This window comes from Schistocerca gregaria, chromosome 1 (genome assembly GCF_023897955.1).
Source record: "Schistocerca gregaria isolate iqSchGreg1 chromosome 1, iqSchGreg1.2, whole genome shotgun sequence".
Taxonomy (NCBI): Eukaryota; Metazoa; Arthropoda; class Insecta; order Orthoptera; family Acrididae; genus Schistocerca; species Schistocerca gregaria.
In genome coordinates this window covers 1,124,764,643-1,124,777,704 of record NC_064920.1, presented here as the reverse complement: position 1 = coordinate 1,124,777,704, position 13,062 = coordinate 1,124,764,643, and the positions used below count along the sequence as shown (strand labels likewise).

The 13,062-nt window shown below is 47.0% G+C and overlaps 1 protein-coding gene across 1 annotated transcript in view; it reads right to left on the bottom strand.

Annotated features, from left to right (window-relative positions):
* LOC126292487 (uncharacterized) overlaps positions 1–13,062 on the bottom strand; it is a 460,325-nt gene that overhangs the window by 48,242 nt on the left and 399,021 nt on the right. Inside the window, exon 7 of the mRNA XM_049986256.1 lies at positions 6,481–6,819. Coding sequence (XP_049842213.1) covers positions 6,481–6,819 — 339 coding nt within the window. The remainder of the gene's footprint in view (positions 1–6,480; positions 6,820–13,062) is intronic.

The following is a 13,062-nucleotide window of genomic DNA, read 5'->3' as shown; positions in this document are numbered from 1 at the left end:
ATACGCCTTCCGTATGTCAAAAAAGACAGCGACCAGATGCTGACGGCGGGCAAAGGCAGTACGGATGGCCGACTCCAGGCTCACCAGATTGTCGGCGGCGGAGCGGCCTTTACGGAACCCACCCTGAGACGGAGCCAGAAGGCCCCGAGACTCCAGTACCCCATTCAAGCGCCGGCTCATCATCTGTTCAAGCAACTTGCAAAGAACGTTGGTGAGGCTAATGGGACGGTAGCTGTCCACCTGCAAAGGGTTCTTCCCTGGTTTAAGAATGGGGACAACAAGACTTTCCCGCCATTGCGACAGAAACTCTCCCTCGACCCATATGCGGTTGTAAAGATCGAGGAGGCGTCGCTTACAGTCCACTGAAAGGTGTTTCAGCATCTGAGAGGCTAGGGCTACAGATAGAAAGGTCAATGGCGGAGTATGTGCCATGCGCCACACTGAAGTGTGTGAAGGCACCATCATTTAAGATCGAGCTGCGCCAATAAATGCTCAACGATGGCGCCTCGACCTGTTGCACTGACCCACCCCACAGATGGTTATGGGCGTTAAAGTCGCCCAGTAACAGGAAAGGTGGCGGCAACTGAGCTATCAGAGCAGCCAGGACATGCTGCGCGACATCACCACCCGGTGGAAGGTGAAGACTGCAGATGGTAACAGCCTGTGGCGTTCACACCCGAACAGCGACAGCCTCTAAAGGTGTGTGGAGAGGTACAGACTCGTTGTGAAGAGAGTTCAGGACATAGATGCAGACTCCACCAGACACCCTTTCATAAGCTGCCCGGTTCTTATAATAACCCCGATAGCCGCGGAGGGCGGGGGTTCGCATTGCCGGAAACCAAGTTTCCTGCAGAGCAATGCAGAGGAAAGGGTGAAGGCTGATAAGTTGGCGGAGCTCAGCTAGATGGTGGAAGAAACCGCTGCAGTTCCACTGGAGGATGGTGTTGTCCATGGCTGAGGAAGGCGTGACGGGACTGGGAAGGGAGATTATGCCACTGGGTCACCTGCTGCCTCCGATGGAGCACCCGTGCAAATGCTATCCATTGCGTCTGAGGGACTGGCGAGATCGAGGTCCTCAGCGGACGCAAGAATCTCCACCTCATCCTCAGACGCAGAGCTTGTAGGTAGTGGTGCAGGAGCCATCGCAGGTGCCTTGGTCTTACGGGGCTTCAGTGTCGTTTTGTCTCGCTGTCGCTTTGGTTGCCGTTGCTGATAGGGCTTATTGGAGTCAGTCTCCGGAACCGAAGATGATCGCGAAGCCCGACGACCAGCGGCCTGTGGCTTCTTCAGCCACTGGTTGGTGTCTGCTGTGCCGCTGGTAGGAACCTGGGAAGGGAGTGACCCAAGGGATCCCTTCCGAGCGAGAGAAGCCGAAGAAGACTTACGATTCTCCGGCTCATAAGTGGGGACTGGTGTCCCCGGTGGTTTAGTAGGTGCTGTTCCCGAGGTAGATGGTGTGGGAGCAACAGTAAGAAAAGGGGCCCCCATCGTCAAGGGGGCAGATGAGGTCCTCTGACGCTGAGAGCTGACTGTCTGTGGTGCAGCTAAAGGAGCTGGAGCAGGAGTGACAGTGGAGGCATAAGATGACATCATGCGCCCGTGATGCAGCCGTTCAAATTTCCGCTTAGCCTCAGTGTAAGTCAGTCGGTCCAGGGTCTTATATTCCATGATTTTGCGTTCTTTCTGTAAGATCCTGCAGTCTGGCGAGCAAGGTGAATGAGGCTCTCCACAGTTGACACAGATGGGAGGCGGAGCACATGGAGTATCGGGATGAGATGGGCGTCCGCAATCTCGACATGTGAGGCTGGAAGTACAGCGGGAAGACATATGGCCGAACTTCCAGCACTTAAAGCACCGCATCGGGGGAGGGATATAGGGCTTGACGTCACAGCGGTAGACCATCACCTTGACCTTCTCCGGTAATGTATCACCCTCGAAGGCCAAGATGAAGGCACCGGTAGCAACCTGATTGTCCCTCAGACCCCGATGAACGCGCCGGACGAAATGAACACCTCTACGCTCTAAGTTTGCGCGCAGCTCGTCATCATACTGCAGAAGTAGGTCCCTATGGAAAATAGCACCCTGGACCATATTTAAACTCTTATGTGGTGTGATGGTAACGTTAACATCCCCCAACTTGTCACAAGCAAGCAACCTGCGTGACTGGGCGGAGGATGCTATTTTTATCAAAACTGACCCAGAGCGCATTTTAGACAAGCCCTCCACCTCCCAAACTTGTCCTCCAAATGCTCTACAAAGAACTGAGGCTTCATGGATACAAAGGATTCCCCATCAGCTCTGGTACAGACGAGATACCTGGGCGAATGCATGTGACTATCACTCATTGCCTTTCGTTGCTCCCATGGTGTGGCCAGGGGTGGGAACGATTTGGGTTCATAAACGTTAGCTTTAAAATGAGCCATTGGACGCTTAGAGACTGCTGGTGGCTGGCCACCAGCAAGAGATGATGTACCACGCTTCATTGCGGGACATCCGCCCTGATGCCACCTACTCCGACCAAGGGCCCTCCCCATGGGCGCCACTCAGCCACAGCAAGAGCCACCTGGCAGGATGGCCATTGCCGGGAGTCCTGATGCCCCAGGGAGATGGGCATCTACTCCTTGGCATACATGGGGAGTAAACGGCGCAGGCATCAGTAGAGCGATCCCTGTGTTGTCAGGGGGCTACAACCAACAGTGTACATGGCGGCCCCACCACAACGGACTGGCTACCGTGCTGGATGTTAGGTAACATGTGGTCCATGGTCGCCGTCAGTGCAGAAAGAGGCACTGCACAGTGCAAGGTGTTATCTGCATGCAGAAAAAAGTCAGGACTGCAGTTCAACGGTGTATAAGCTGGCGAAAGGTCTGATCGCAAGATGGACACAATGCACCAAGTAAGGCGCCCTTCCCCAATCGGCTCGCTCTTCGAAAAATTTTGAGAGATGGAGGTCAAATCCAACAGGGGACCATCATACAAGGCCGAAAAGTTTGAGACTCCTTGTAGTCGCCTCTTACGACAGACAGGAATACCGTGGGCCTATTCTTACCCCCGAACCCGCAAGGGGGATAAATATTACGAACAACTTTAATTGGAAGGAACACATAGGAAATGTTGTGGGGAAGGCTAATCAAAGACTGTGTTTTACTGGCAGGGCGCTTGGAAAATGTAACAGACCTACTAAGGAGACTGCCTACACTAGGCTTGTACGTCCTCTTTTAGATTACTGCTGCGCGGTGTGGGATCCTTACCAGATAGGACTGACGGAGTACATCGAAAAAGATCAAAGCAGGGCAGCACGCTTTGCGCTAGCGCGAAATAGGGCAGAGAGTGTCACACAAATGGTATAGGATTTGGGCCGGACATCATTCAAAGAGAGGCGTTTTTCGTTGCGACGGAATCTTCTCACGAAATTCCAATTACCAACTTTCTCCTTCGAATGCTATAATATTTTGCTCACACCGACCTACACAGGGAGAAACGCTCACAACGATAAAATAACTGAAATCAGAGCTCATACGGAAAGATATAGGTGTTCGTTCTTTCCGCGCGCTATACGAGATTTGAATAATAGAGAATTGTGAAGGTGGTTAGATGAACCCCCTGCCAGGCACTTAAATGCGATTTGCAGAGTATCCATGTAGATGTAGATACGAATATTCGTTTCGTGATGGAGGTGCAAAAGAATGGCTGCCTTTCGTTTCTTCGTGTGTTGACAGGAAGGAAGGTTGATGGTATGTTGGGACAGGCCTTTTATAGGAAGCCAACTCACACCGACTCGTATGTGCAGGCTGATAGCTGTGACCATCCGGTTCAACGTGAAGTGGTACTGCGTGCCCTGATTTACAGGGCCCACGTCATATCGGATGCTGAGAGTTTTCCAGCTGATTTTGCCCATCATGAGTCACTCTTCATCAGAGTGTTTATCATGAAAGACAGATCAGACGTGCGTTGCCCTATAGAGCAACCGTGCATCGGGTGTTGGTATCGAGATGGCGTCTAAGACTACGGCCTTTTTGCAGTACGCGGGAAGCATTTCCAAAAGGATTGGTTGTATTTTGCGGAGACATGATGTGAAACTTGTTTTTCGACCACCATCTACGATTAAGGCCCATTTAGGAACCGTAAAGGTTAACCTCGGTTTGCATAAGGTGGATATCTATCGTATTCCTCGCAACTGTGGCATTTCATTTATTGGTCGGAGTGACGGGACAGTGTAACACCGGTGTACTGAGTGTAAGCGTCACACACGCGTACAACAGCCGAGCATGTCCACTACTGCAGAACAATACCTTGGTAGCATAGCAGCGCTCATCCTACGGAACACAACACAAAGAATCTGGCTTGCATTCCAGCTATTGGGATAGCGTTGTTAAGGAAGTAGTTGCATTGAATTAGAGAGTGACCATATAAACCGAGATGGAGCTTTTTCTTTAAATTACGCGTGTAATGCTGTTCTCTCCCTTGAGAAAATAATAATAATAACAATAAAAGCAGAGGGGCAGAGCTACTGATACCTCACTCATTGGTTGTAATATTCACTGTCGATAATTTCTGAGTCGATCCTCTTTAGTTTTGTGGTGGCATTTGTGTGTGTGTGTGTGTGTGTGTGTGTGTGTGTGTGTGTGTGTGTGTGTGTGTGCTCTGCAAACCGATGTTTCAAATTCCCTTGCATAGTTATTCCTTGCTGTATTTTTACCATGAAAATGACAAAAATCGGCGGTTGTCGATGTGGTGTCACCGACAGACACCACACTTGGTAGGTGGTAGCCTTTAAATCGGCTACGGTCCGGTAGTATACGTCGGACCCGCGTGTCGCCACTATCAGTGATTGCAGACCGAGCGCCGCCACACGGCAGGTCTAGAGAGACTTCCTAGCACTCGCCCCAGTTGTACAGCCGACTTTGCTAGCAATGGTTCACTGCCTACTTACGTTCTCATTTGCTGAGACGATAGTTTAGCATAGCCTTCAGCTACGTCATTTGCTACGACCTAGCAAGGAACCATTATCAGTTACTATTGATATTGTGAATCATGTAGGAGAGACGCTCAGTAGCTCTGTACGGGCTTTTGTTAAAGTTTCGAGAACGTACCTTCACCGAAGAGTCAAGCAGTATATTGCTCCCTCCTACGTAAATCTTGCGAAGAGACCATGAGGATAAAATCAGAGAGATTAGAGCCCACACAGAAGCATACCGACAATCCTTCTTCCTACGAACAATACGAGACTGGAATAGAAGGGAGAACCGATAGAGGTACTTAGGGTACCCTGCGCCACACTCCGTCAGGTGGCTTGCGGAGTATGGATATAGATGTAGATGTAGATGTACCGTCAAAACCGATGTTCATCATTAATGGATTAAAGTTAAGTATTCCAACAGCTACGTCCGTTTTTATAAATTCTAATTTCCTTGTCCTCTTCCAGACCGCATGCCTGTCTGCGTGAGCTAAAACGCGTGCCTTTCGGCCTCCTCTAGTAACACGGTGTTGGCTCTCCTGCCAACCACAACAGTCGAAAGTGTCACTTGCCTGCATTCCAGTAAGTTATTCGAACATTCTGTGCCCCTGGCGAGTCTCAGGTTTTACATGGTGGATGTGTATATGCGAGGACTATAATTATATGATACAGCTTTCAGCCTTTGCAAACACATTGTTTTTCCTTTGTACCCAAACATATTTCAGCACCTCTGTTCCGTCATGAATGGGTTTTTGTTTACTGAAAACTGTAAAACGTGAATATACTTTAGGTTGTAACTGATATAACAAACAGAGGACTAAAGAAAGTTTGAATTTCACATTTACATCATTTTGTTAGCAGATGACCAGCTGTCAGTGCAGGGCACCATATAGTTGATTAACTTCTCATGGTTGGGTTTCACAGCCATATAATATTTCTTAAAAGACATTGTAGTCGCCGTTGACTGTATGAAATATTTATTATTACGATTGGAATTTCGGCCTTTCAGCAATTTTGAAGTAACACTGCAAAAGTTACCTAAACACAAAAAAATTCAAAAGTGTTTAGTTAACTTTTGCAGTGTTACTTGAAAATGGCTCTAAGGCCGAAATTGCAATCCTAATAATTAATATTTCATATAGTCAACGGTGACTACGATGTCTTTTAAGAAAAACTATACACTTGGTTATGCAAAACCATATAATGTAAAATCACGCTACGAAGCAAAACGTAACAAAAACTTTCCTTAGGCCTCATTTTGTTAGATGAGTTTCAACCAAAATTTTTTTACAGTTTTCAATAAACAAAATTCCGCTGGCGATGGCAAAGACGTGGTGACACATCTTTGGGTCAAAAGGAAAAACGTGATGTATAGTGTGTCTGTAAAAAGGCGGATAACTATGCACTATAATTGAATTGCAGACACGAAAATAAAGACCAGAGCTGCAGATCCAAAATAGAACTGTAATGCTTGCAGAATACTAGATAGGGTCATCCAGCAGTGGCCGTCAGTTAATAGCGGCAGCAGTTGATGGCGATGATGATGATGATGGTGATGACGAGGAGTGTGATGAGGTGAGTCACCTGTATGGCGGCGGCCCTCTTGAGCGAGACGTCCTTGTCTGCGCCGCCGGTCCCGGCGCCGGCGCCGAACACCCTCTGGAGGAAGAGGTTGGCCGGGCCGCAGGAGGCGGCCGGCGCGGCCCTCACGGTGACTCGTGGAGTGGGGGCGGACGTGGGCGCGGGGGCGGGGGCGGGGGCGGGGGCGGCCACCGGCTGGAGCGTCAGCGGCGACGCCTCGCTGTCAGGCACCCGCAGCGTGTTGCAAGACGCAGCGTGAGCGCGACCGCCGCGCTCCAGGCCTGCAGGCACGCACGCAGTACTTCAGCTGGGAAACTGATGACTGCAGCACACCCAGCCAGGTCCGTAGCAGAATCTGTCTGTTCTCCTAAGGGGCCTGCATAGTGCTTCTGCAGAGACCGCCTACATTTACTCTTCACAGACAGTTCATGGTGTACCAGCATTATCACTCTTCTCTAACACCTATTGCATTCGCTGATGTTGTTGTGGTCTTGACTCTGAGGAGAGGTTTTATGTAGCTCTCGATGCTAGTCTATCCTTCGCAAGCATCTCTGTATGACAACCGCAACCTATATCCAGTTAACCCTTCTTACTGGACTGAAGCCTTACCCTTACCGCTCTCACTTTTTCCAATACCGAACTGACAATTCCTTGATGCTCATCATCTGCTCCCTTCTTTTAGTGAAGTCGTGGCACACATTTCTCCTGAGCTGAGATCCATTCTGCATCTCCTCATCTGTAATGAGATATTCACTCTGCAGCGGAGTGTGCGCTGATATGAAACTTCCTGGCAGATTAAAACTGTGTGCCGGACCGAGACTCGAACTCGGCACCTAGACACGAACTCGGGACCTTTGCCTTTCGCGGGCAAGTGCTCTACCATCTGAGCTACCCAAGCACAACTCACGCCCCATCCTCACAGATTTACTTCCTACTTTCCAAACTTCACAGAAGCTCTCCTGCGAAGCCGGCCGGTGTGGCTGAGCGGTTCTAGGCACTTCAATCTGGAACCGCGAATCCACTACGGTCGCAGGTTCGAATCCTGCCTCGGGCATGGATGTGTGTGATGTCCTTAGGTTAGTTACGTTTCAATAGTTCTAAGTTCTAGGGGACTGAGGACCTCCTATGTTAAGTCCCATAGTGATCAGAACCATCTCCTGCGAACCTTGCAGGACTAGCACTTCTGGAAGAAAGGATATTGCGGAGACATGGCTTAGCCACAGCCTAGGGGATGTTTCCAGGATGAGATTTTCACTCCGCAGCGGAGTGTGCATTGATATGAGTTCGAGTCTCGGCCAGGCACACAGTTTTAATCTGCCAGGAAGTCTCATATCAGCGCACATTCCGCTGCAGAGTGAAAATCTCATTCTGGAAACATTCCCTAGACTGTGGCAAAGCCATTTCTTCGCAATATCCTTTCTTACAGGAGTGCTAGTTCTGCAAGGTTCGCAGGAGAGCTTCTGTGAAGTTTGGAAAGTAGGAGACGAGGTACTGGCGGAAGTAAATCTGTGAGGACGGGGCGAGACTCGTAGTGGTAGAGCACTTGCCCGTGAAAGGCAAAGGTCCCGAGTTAGAGTCTCGGTCCGGCACACAGTTTTAATCTGCCAGGAAGTTTCATCTCCTCATCTGTTATTCAATCTACCTATCTAACTTAATCATTCTTCTATACTACCACACAAGGTTCTACTTTTTTCATCTCTGAACAGCTTATCGGCCACTGCCCACTTACACACAAGGCAGTGCTAGAAATACTTTTAAGAGATTATATTGATGATAGGTGTTATCAGATTTCCCTTTTCCAGAAACAGTTGCTATTTCCAGTGTGCACTCTTCGGCTCTTATCAGTTATTTTGCTGCCCAAGTAGCTGAGCTCGTCTGGTACTTTTAATGTCTCATTTACTAGAATAGCAATATTTAATACGACTACATTTCGTTATCCTTATTTTTCTTTTGTTAATATTTATCTCATAGTCTCTTTCCTAGGTATCACCCATTCCGTTCAACTGCTCTTTTAGGTCCTTCGCTGCCTCTGACAGAATTACAATATCGGCAAACTTTATAATTTTTATTTCTTCTCCCTGAATTCTAATTCTCTTTCTCCTTGGTTTCCTCAAGTAGCTGTTAGATGTACAGACTGAATAACGTCAAGCTACTACCGTGTCGCACTCCCTTCTTTAACAGCGGCTTCCCTTTCACATCCTCTAACTCTTCCAACTGCTGTCTCTTGCTATTACCTTCGAAATTCGAAACTGTTTAGCCCAGTAGACAGTGTCAAAAGCAGCCTCTAAGTCTAAAAACGCTATAAACTTAGGTGTGCCGTTCTTCGCCGGTGGATCAGTATTGTCTCGCGTGTTCTTCTGTTTCTCTGGAAACCAAACCTGAAGTTTCTAGCATTTTTCACAGTCTTATGCAAATAACTCGTGTCAGTGTTTCAACCACGAATTAATACACCTTTCAGTACCTGTCCTCTTTGAAACTGGATGGTATTTTGTAACGTAGATTTCCAGTGTCCTTCTGCCTCTTACTGAAATGTTCCGTATCCTTTATGTATGTGTTACCATTTCTCACGTGCGGCTACAGCAGCGAGGCCAAGTGTTTCGCTGGTTTTCTAAATGTTCCTTTTGAGAGGAGTGGTGAGAACCTGGGACGCTGCGCGTATCGAAAACCGACACACGTATATCCCCAACTGTCAGATTATTACCCGAGCCAGAAGAGGAGAATTATTAATACCCTCTTTTGCTCGCTGGGTGAATATGTAATTAACAGCAATCCAGACACGATATCCAACACCTGGAGAGTGTACTAAGGTGGAACAGGTATTCCACCAGCTGCATCAGAAGAAGCGGCACGAAATCTAATACTTGGCTGGAAGAAGAAATGTCGGGTACGGCCTTTCTGCCATACACCCACAGTGTGATGGAGAGAATGGGCTATACATCGCGCAAACACATCATAATGGCGATTTACAAAGCAACCACGAAGCTCAAAGTGTGTACCAGATCAGCAAAGGAAGAAAGGAACCCACTTGCAAAGCCGGAAATATACTGCATATCTTGACGTGTGTAAAGTCTGTGTGGGAATTAATGGACGATGCAGCTCCAAAATTAACGAACGTAGTCGACATTACAGGTTGAGACAGGTGGACAAATCGGCTGTGTAATAAAATTCAACTACACGGATGTTCTTGCTGTGCCGAAGAGCTATCACACCCGCTTGTTCATGGAAGCCACAGACATCCGTAAGGATGCCAATAGCCTCAACAAGAAGAAACAAAGTCTCAACCTAAATGATAAATAAATGATTCCCGTGATAGAGAGAACGGTCGCTACAGGTAGCAAGGGCAGGACCACACAGGCGATAACAAGGGCAAGACGCTGGTGCTTTTGTGCGACAGCTACATACAATCTCCGGATGTGGGTTCGACTAGAGTCTCCACTAGCTTTGGAGGGCGAAGCTTTGACAATACCAGCCCCTCGTGCTGGCCAAATGTCAGGAAAATCATAAACAAATGTGCTGAAGAACCCGATACAGCAGCCAATACGTCTCCCTCTGCTTCGTGACAAGTTTCTAACGATGTAACCCTCTTATAGGCAACTATCTCATCTCCAAACAGCTTCAAAAGTCAACGTGCTAGTAGATTATTCGTCAGGTCATTTATATTAGAGTGAACAACATCGACGCTATTAGTCAACCTTGAGGTACACCAAACGCTGTCCGCACTTCTAATGATGTCTCTACTCTACGACCGATACACGGAGCCATGTTCTGTAAGTCTTAAAATCAGTCACATATTTGTTTGTATTTTGCAGTACGCACGTATTTCTTATGTGGAAGATATTTTTCCAGAAATCTTATGAGGTGTTTCCAGTCTAATAGATTCTGCAGACCAACTTCAATAGTCGTTTGGTTGTCACTCCCTCCCAAAGAGTTTAGATATTACAATGTAATGTTATCTGTCTCTTTTGTCTTGTCTGATCAGATCATAGATCTTCCAAAATTGTGTTAAGACTCTGATACTAGATAGACATCTTCAATGTACTCTTTCCATCTCTCCGCTCTCTCCTTTGCATTTAAAAATGGAATTCCCATTTCAATATTAATTTTGTCGCCCTTGCTTATATCATTCTGTTTTTTTCCTGAATGTTCTTATACTTTGTTGTTTCGTCGATCGGTTATAGTATTTCTTATGCTACACAAGGCTTCTTTGCAGTTACCATCCATGTACGTACGTTTGTTTGTCCAAAACTTATGACCGCCCATTTCGGAGATGTCCAGTCCTCTTCAGCTGAACGGCCTACTAAGGTATTTATTATTGCAGTATCTACATCCTTAGAGGACTTCAAATGCCTCTCACCATTTCTCACTGTTTCTGTACTTCACTTCTTTCTCCATTCACACTTCTGTTCGATTCTCTTAAACTTCAATATACTGATCATCGTCACTAAATTGTGATTTGAGTTCATATCTGATCCGATAAAATACAAATGGAATGTTCCCGTGCCTCCAGTCCTCTTACCAATAAACCTCTTCCCCCTATGATTTTTGAACAGTATATTATATTCACTATTCGAACTGAAATTTCCCGCAGAATTTAGTTACTCTTCCTCATCTCTCGCTCGTAGCACCAAGCCCATAGCTTCTCATAATTCTATCTTCTATTCCTTCCCGTACTGTTTTATTCCAGTCCGCTATAATTATTAGATTGCCATCTCTCCTCACACGCTGAATTACTCGTTCATTGTCTTCAGCACTTTCTCTATTTCTTCATCTACTGCTTGCGGCATATATGCCACCGATGAAATTGAGCAGTATCAGCGAAGGAACAGCTTGCGCTTGTTCGGGGTAGCTGAAAACGATCGCGAAAACACCGACGACCTGGCCATTAGCCTCGTGCGTGAGAAACTTGGCGTGCAGATCGACGTGGGCGATATTGACAGAAGCCACCGTGTTGGGCGCAGGATACCAGGTGCCATGAAATCCAGGCCCATAATAATTAAATTTGTGTCTTACCGGAAAAGAGCTGAAGTGTTTGCTCAGAAAAGAAAACTCGCCAAGAGTGGGGTTACCCTGAGGGAAGATCTGACGCGCGAAAGACTAAAAGTTTTGAACGCTGCGATCACACAGTTTGGCCTTCAAAATGTATGGACCCAGGATGGCAGGATCGTAATCAAGACGGAAGGAGGGAGGAAAACGGTGACGAACATGTTCGAACTGAAAGACTGAGCGAAATCTCGCGAGACACAAAGTCTCATATTGTAATCTGTCTAATATAAGTTAATTTTTTATTCTTTCTTTTCATTTTTTTAGCTTAAATACTGCTCCGTTATTTCTATAAGTACCATAAGTACTCTATTTAAAATCAGTCAATTGTTTCACAAAAATATTGTTTCTTTATTTGTCTATTATAAGTGCTCATGTATATTCATATTGTCAGTCAAATGGGAATCAACATTCTCCATTAACAGGAATCCCCTTACAACCGCCTTTCTATATCTGTTATTTTCATCTTCGCCACTACCACTACTACTACTATCTTTTTCGTAACTACTACTGCCACTTTCCATCTTTCTTTTCACTCCCTTCTTCGATACTTCCAGCGTGTTTTTCACCTTTAGTCCACAGACGCCTGAGTCAGTCACGACCTTGGACACACCTGTAAATATGTCTTGCCCCGCGAAATCCAGCTTTTGTCCCTCTTCCGGCCAGCAGGTAAACGGAGCGCGCTCGGTCCTACAGGCGGCCACAATGGGACGGACCGGTTCCGGCGGCGGGCTCTTTGTGGCCCACGCGAACGCGCAGTCGCTAACGGCTCACTTCGACGAGTTCTGTGACCTGTTCTGCCAATCGCTGTTCCACATTATCCTCGTCTCTGAAACTTGGTTGAAACCAAACATTTCTTCCGACGCTATCCGAATCGCTGGTTACTCTCTCCTAAGGGCAGATCGTGAAACACGACGCGGGGGTGGTGTGGGTGCCTATGTTCTCTCTGATCTGACACCTACTGTGCTATGCACATCGGATGCAAAGGGCGAAGGAGAAGCAGAGTTCTTGTTTTTCGAAATAAATACATCAAATCAGAAACTGCTAATTGGAGTAATCTATAAACCTCCAAACGTCGGTGCCATGTCCTCCTTTCAGTCTGCCCTGTCCTCACTCGTGACACAGTATGAACACATAATCATTATGGGCGACACAAACATCGACTTACAGTTAAAATCTCCCTCTGCCGAAAAACTAAGGCGACTGTTCCACTCCAATGATATGAGTTTAACACCGCTGGACCCAACTCATCACACGCCACACAGCCACACAATCATAGATATAATAGCAACAAAGCGACCAGATAAAATAATCCGCGCCAATCAGACATCCGCTCCGGGACTCTCTGCTCATGACGTGATATTTTTAAATTACTCAATGCATACTACCAAAGAAAAATCTCACCTGGTAACCTATAGAAACTTAAAAAATGTTAACCATGACGCTCTTCAAAAGGATTTCTCAGACATCCCTTGGCATGATAT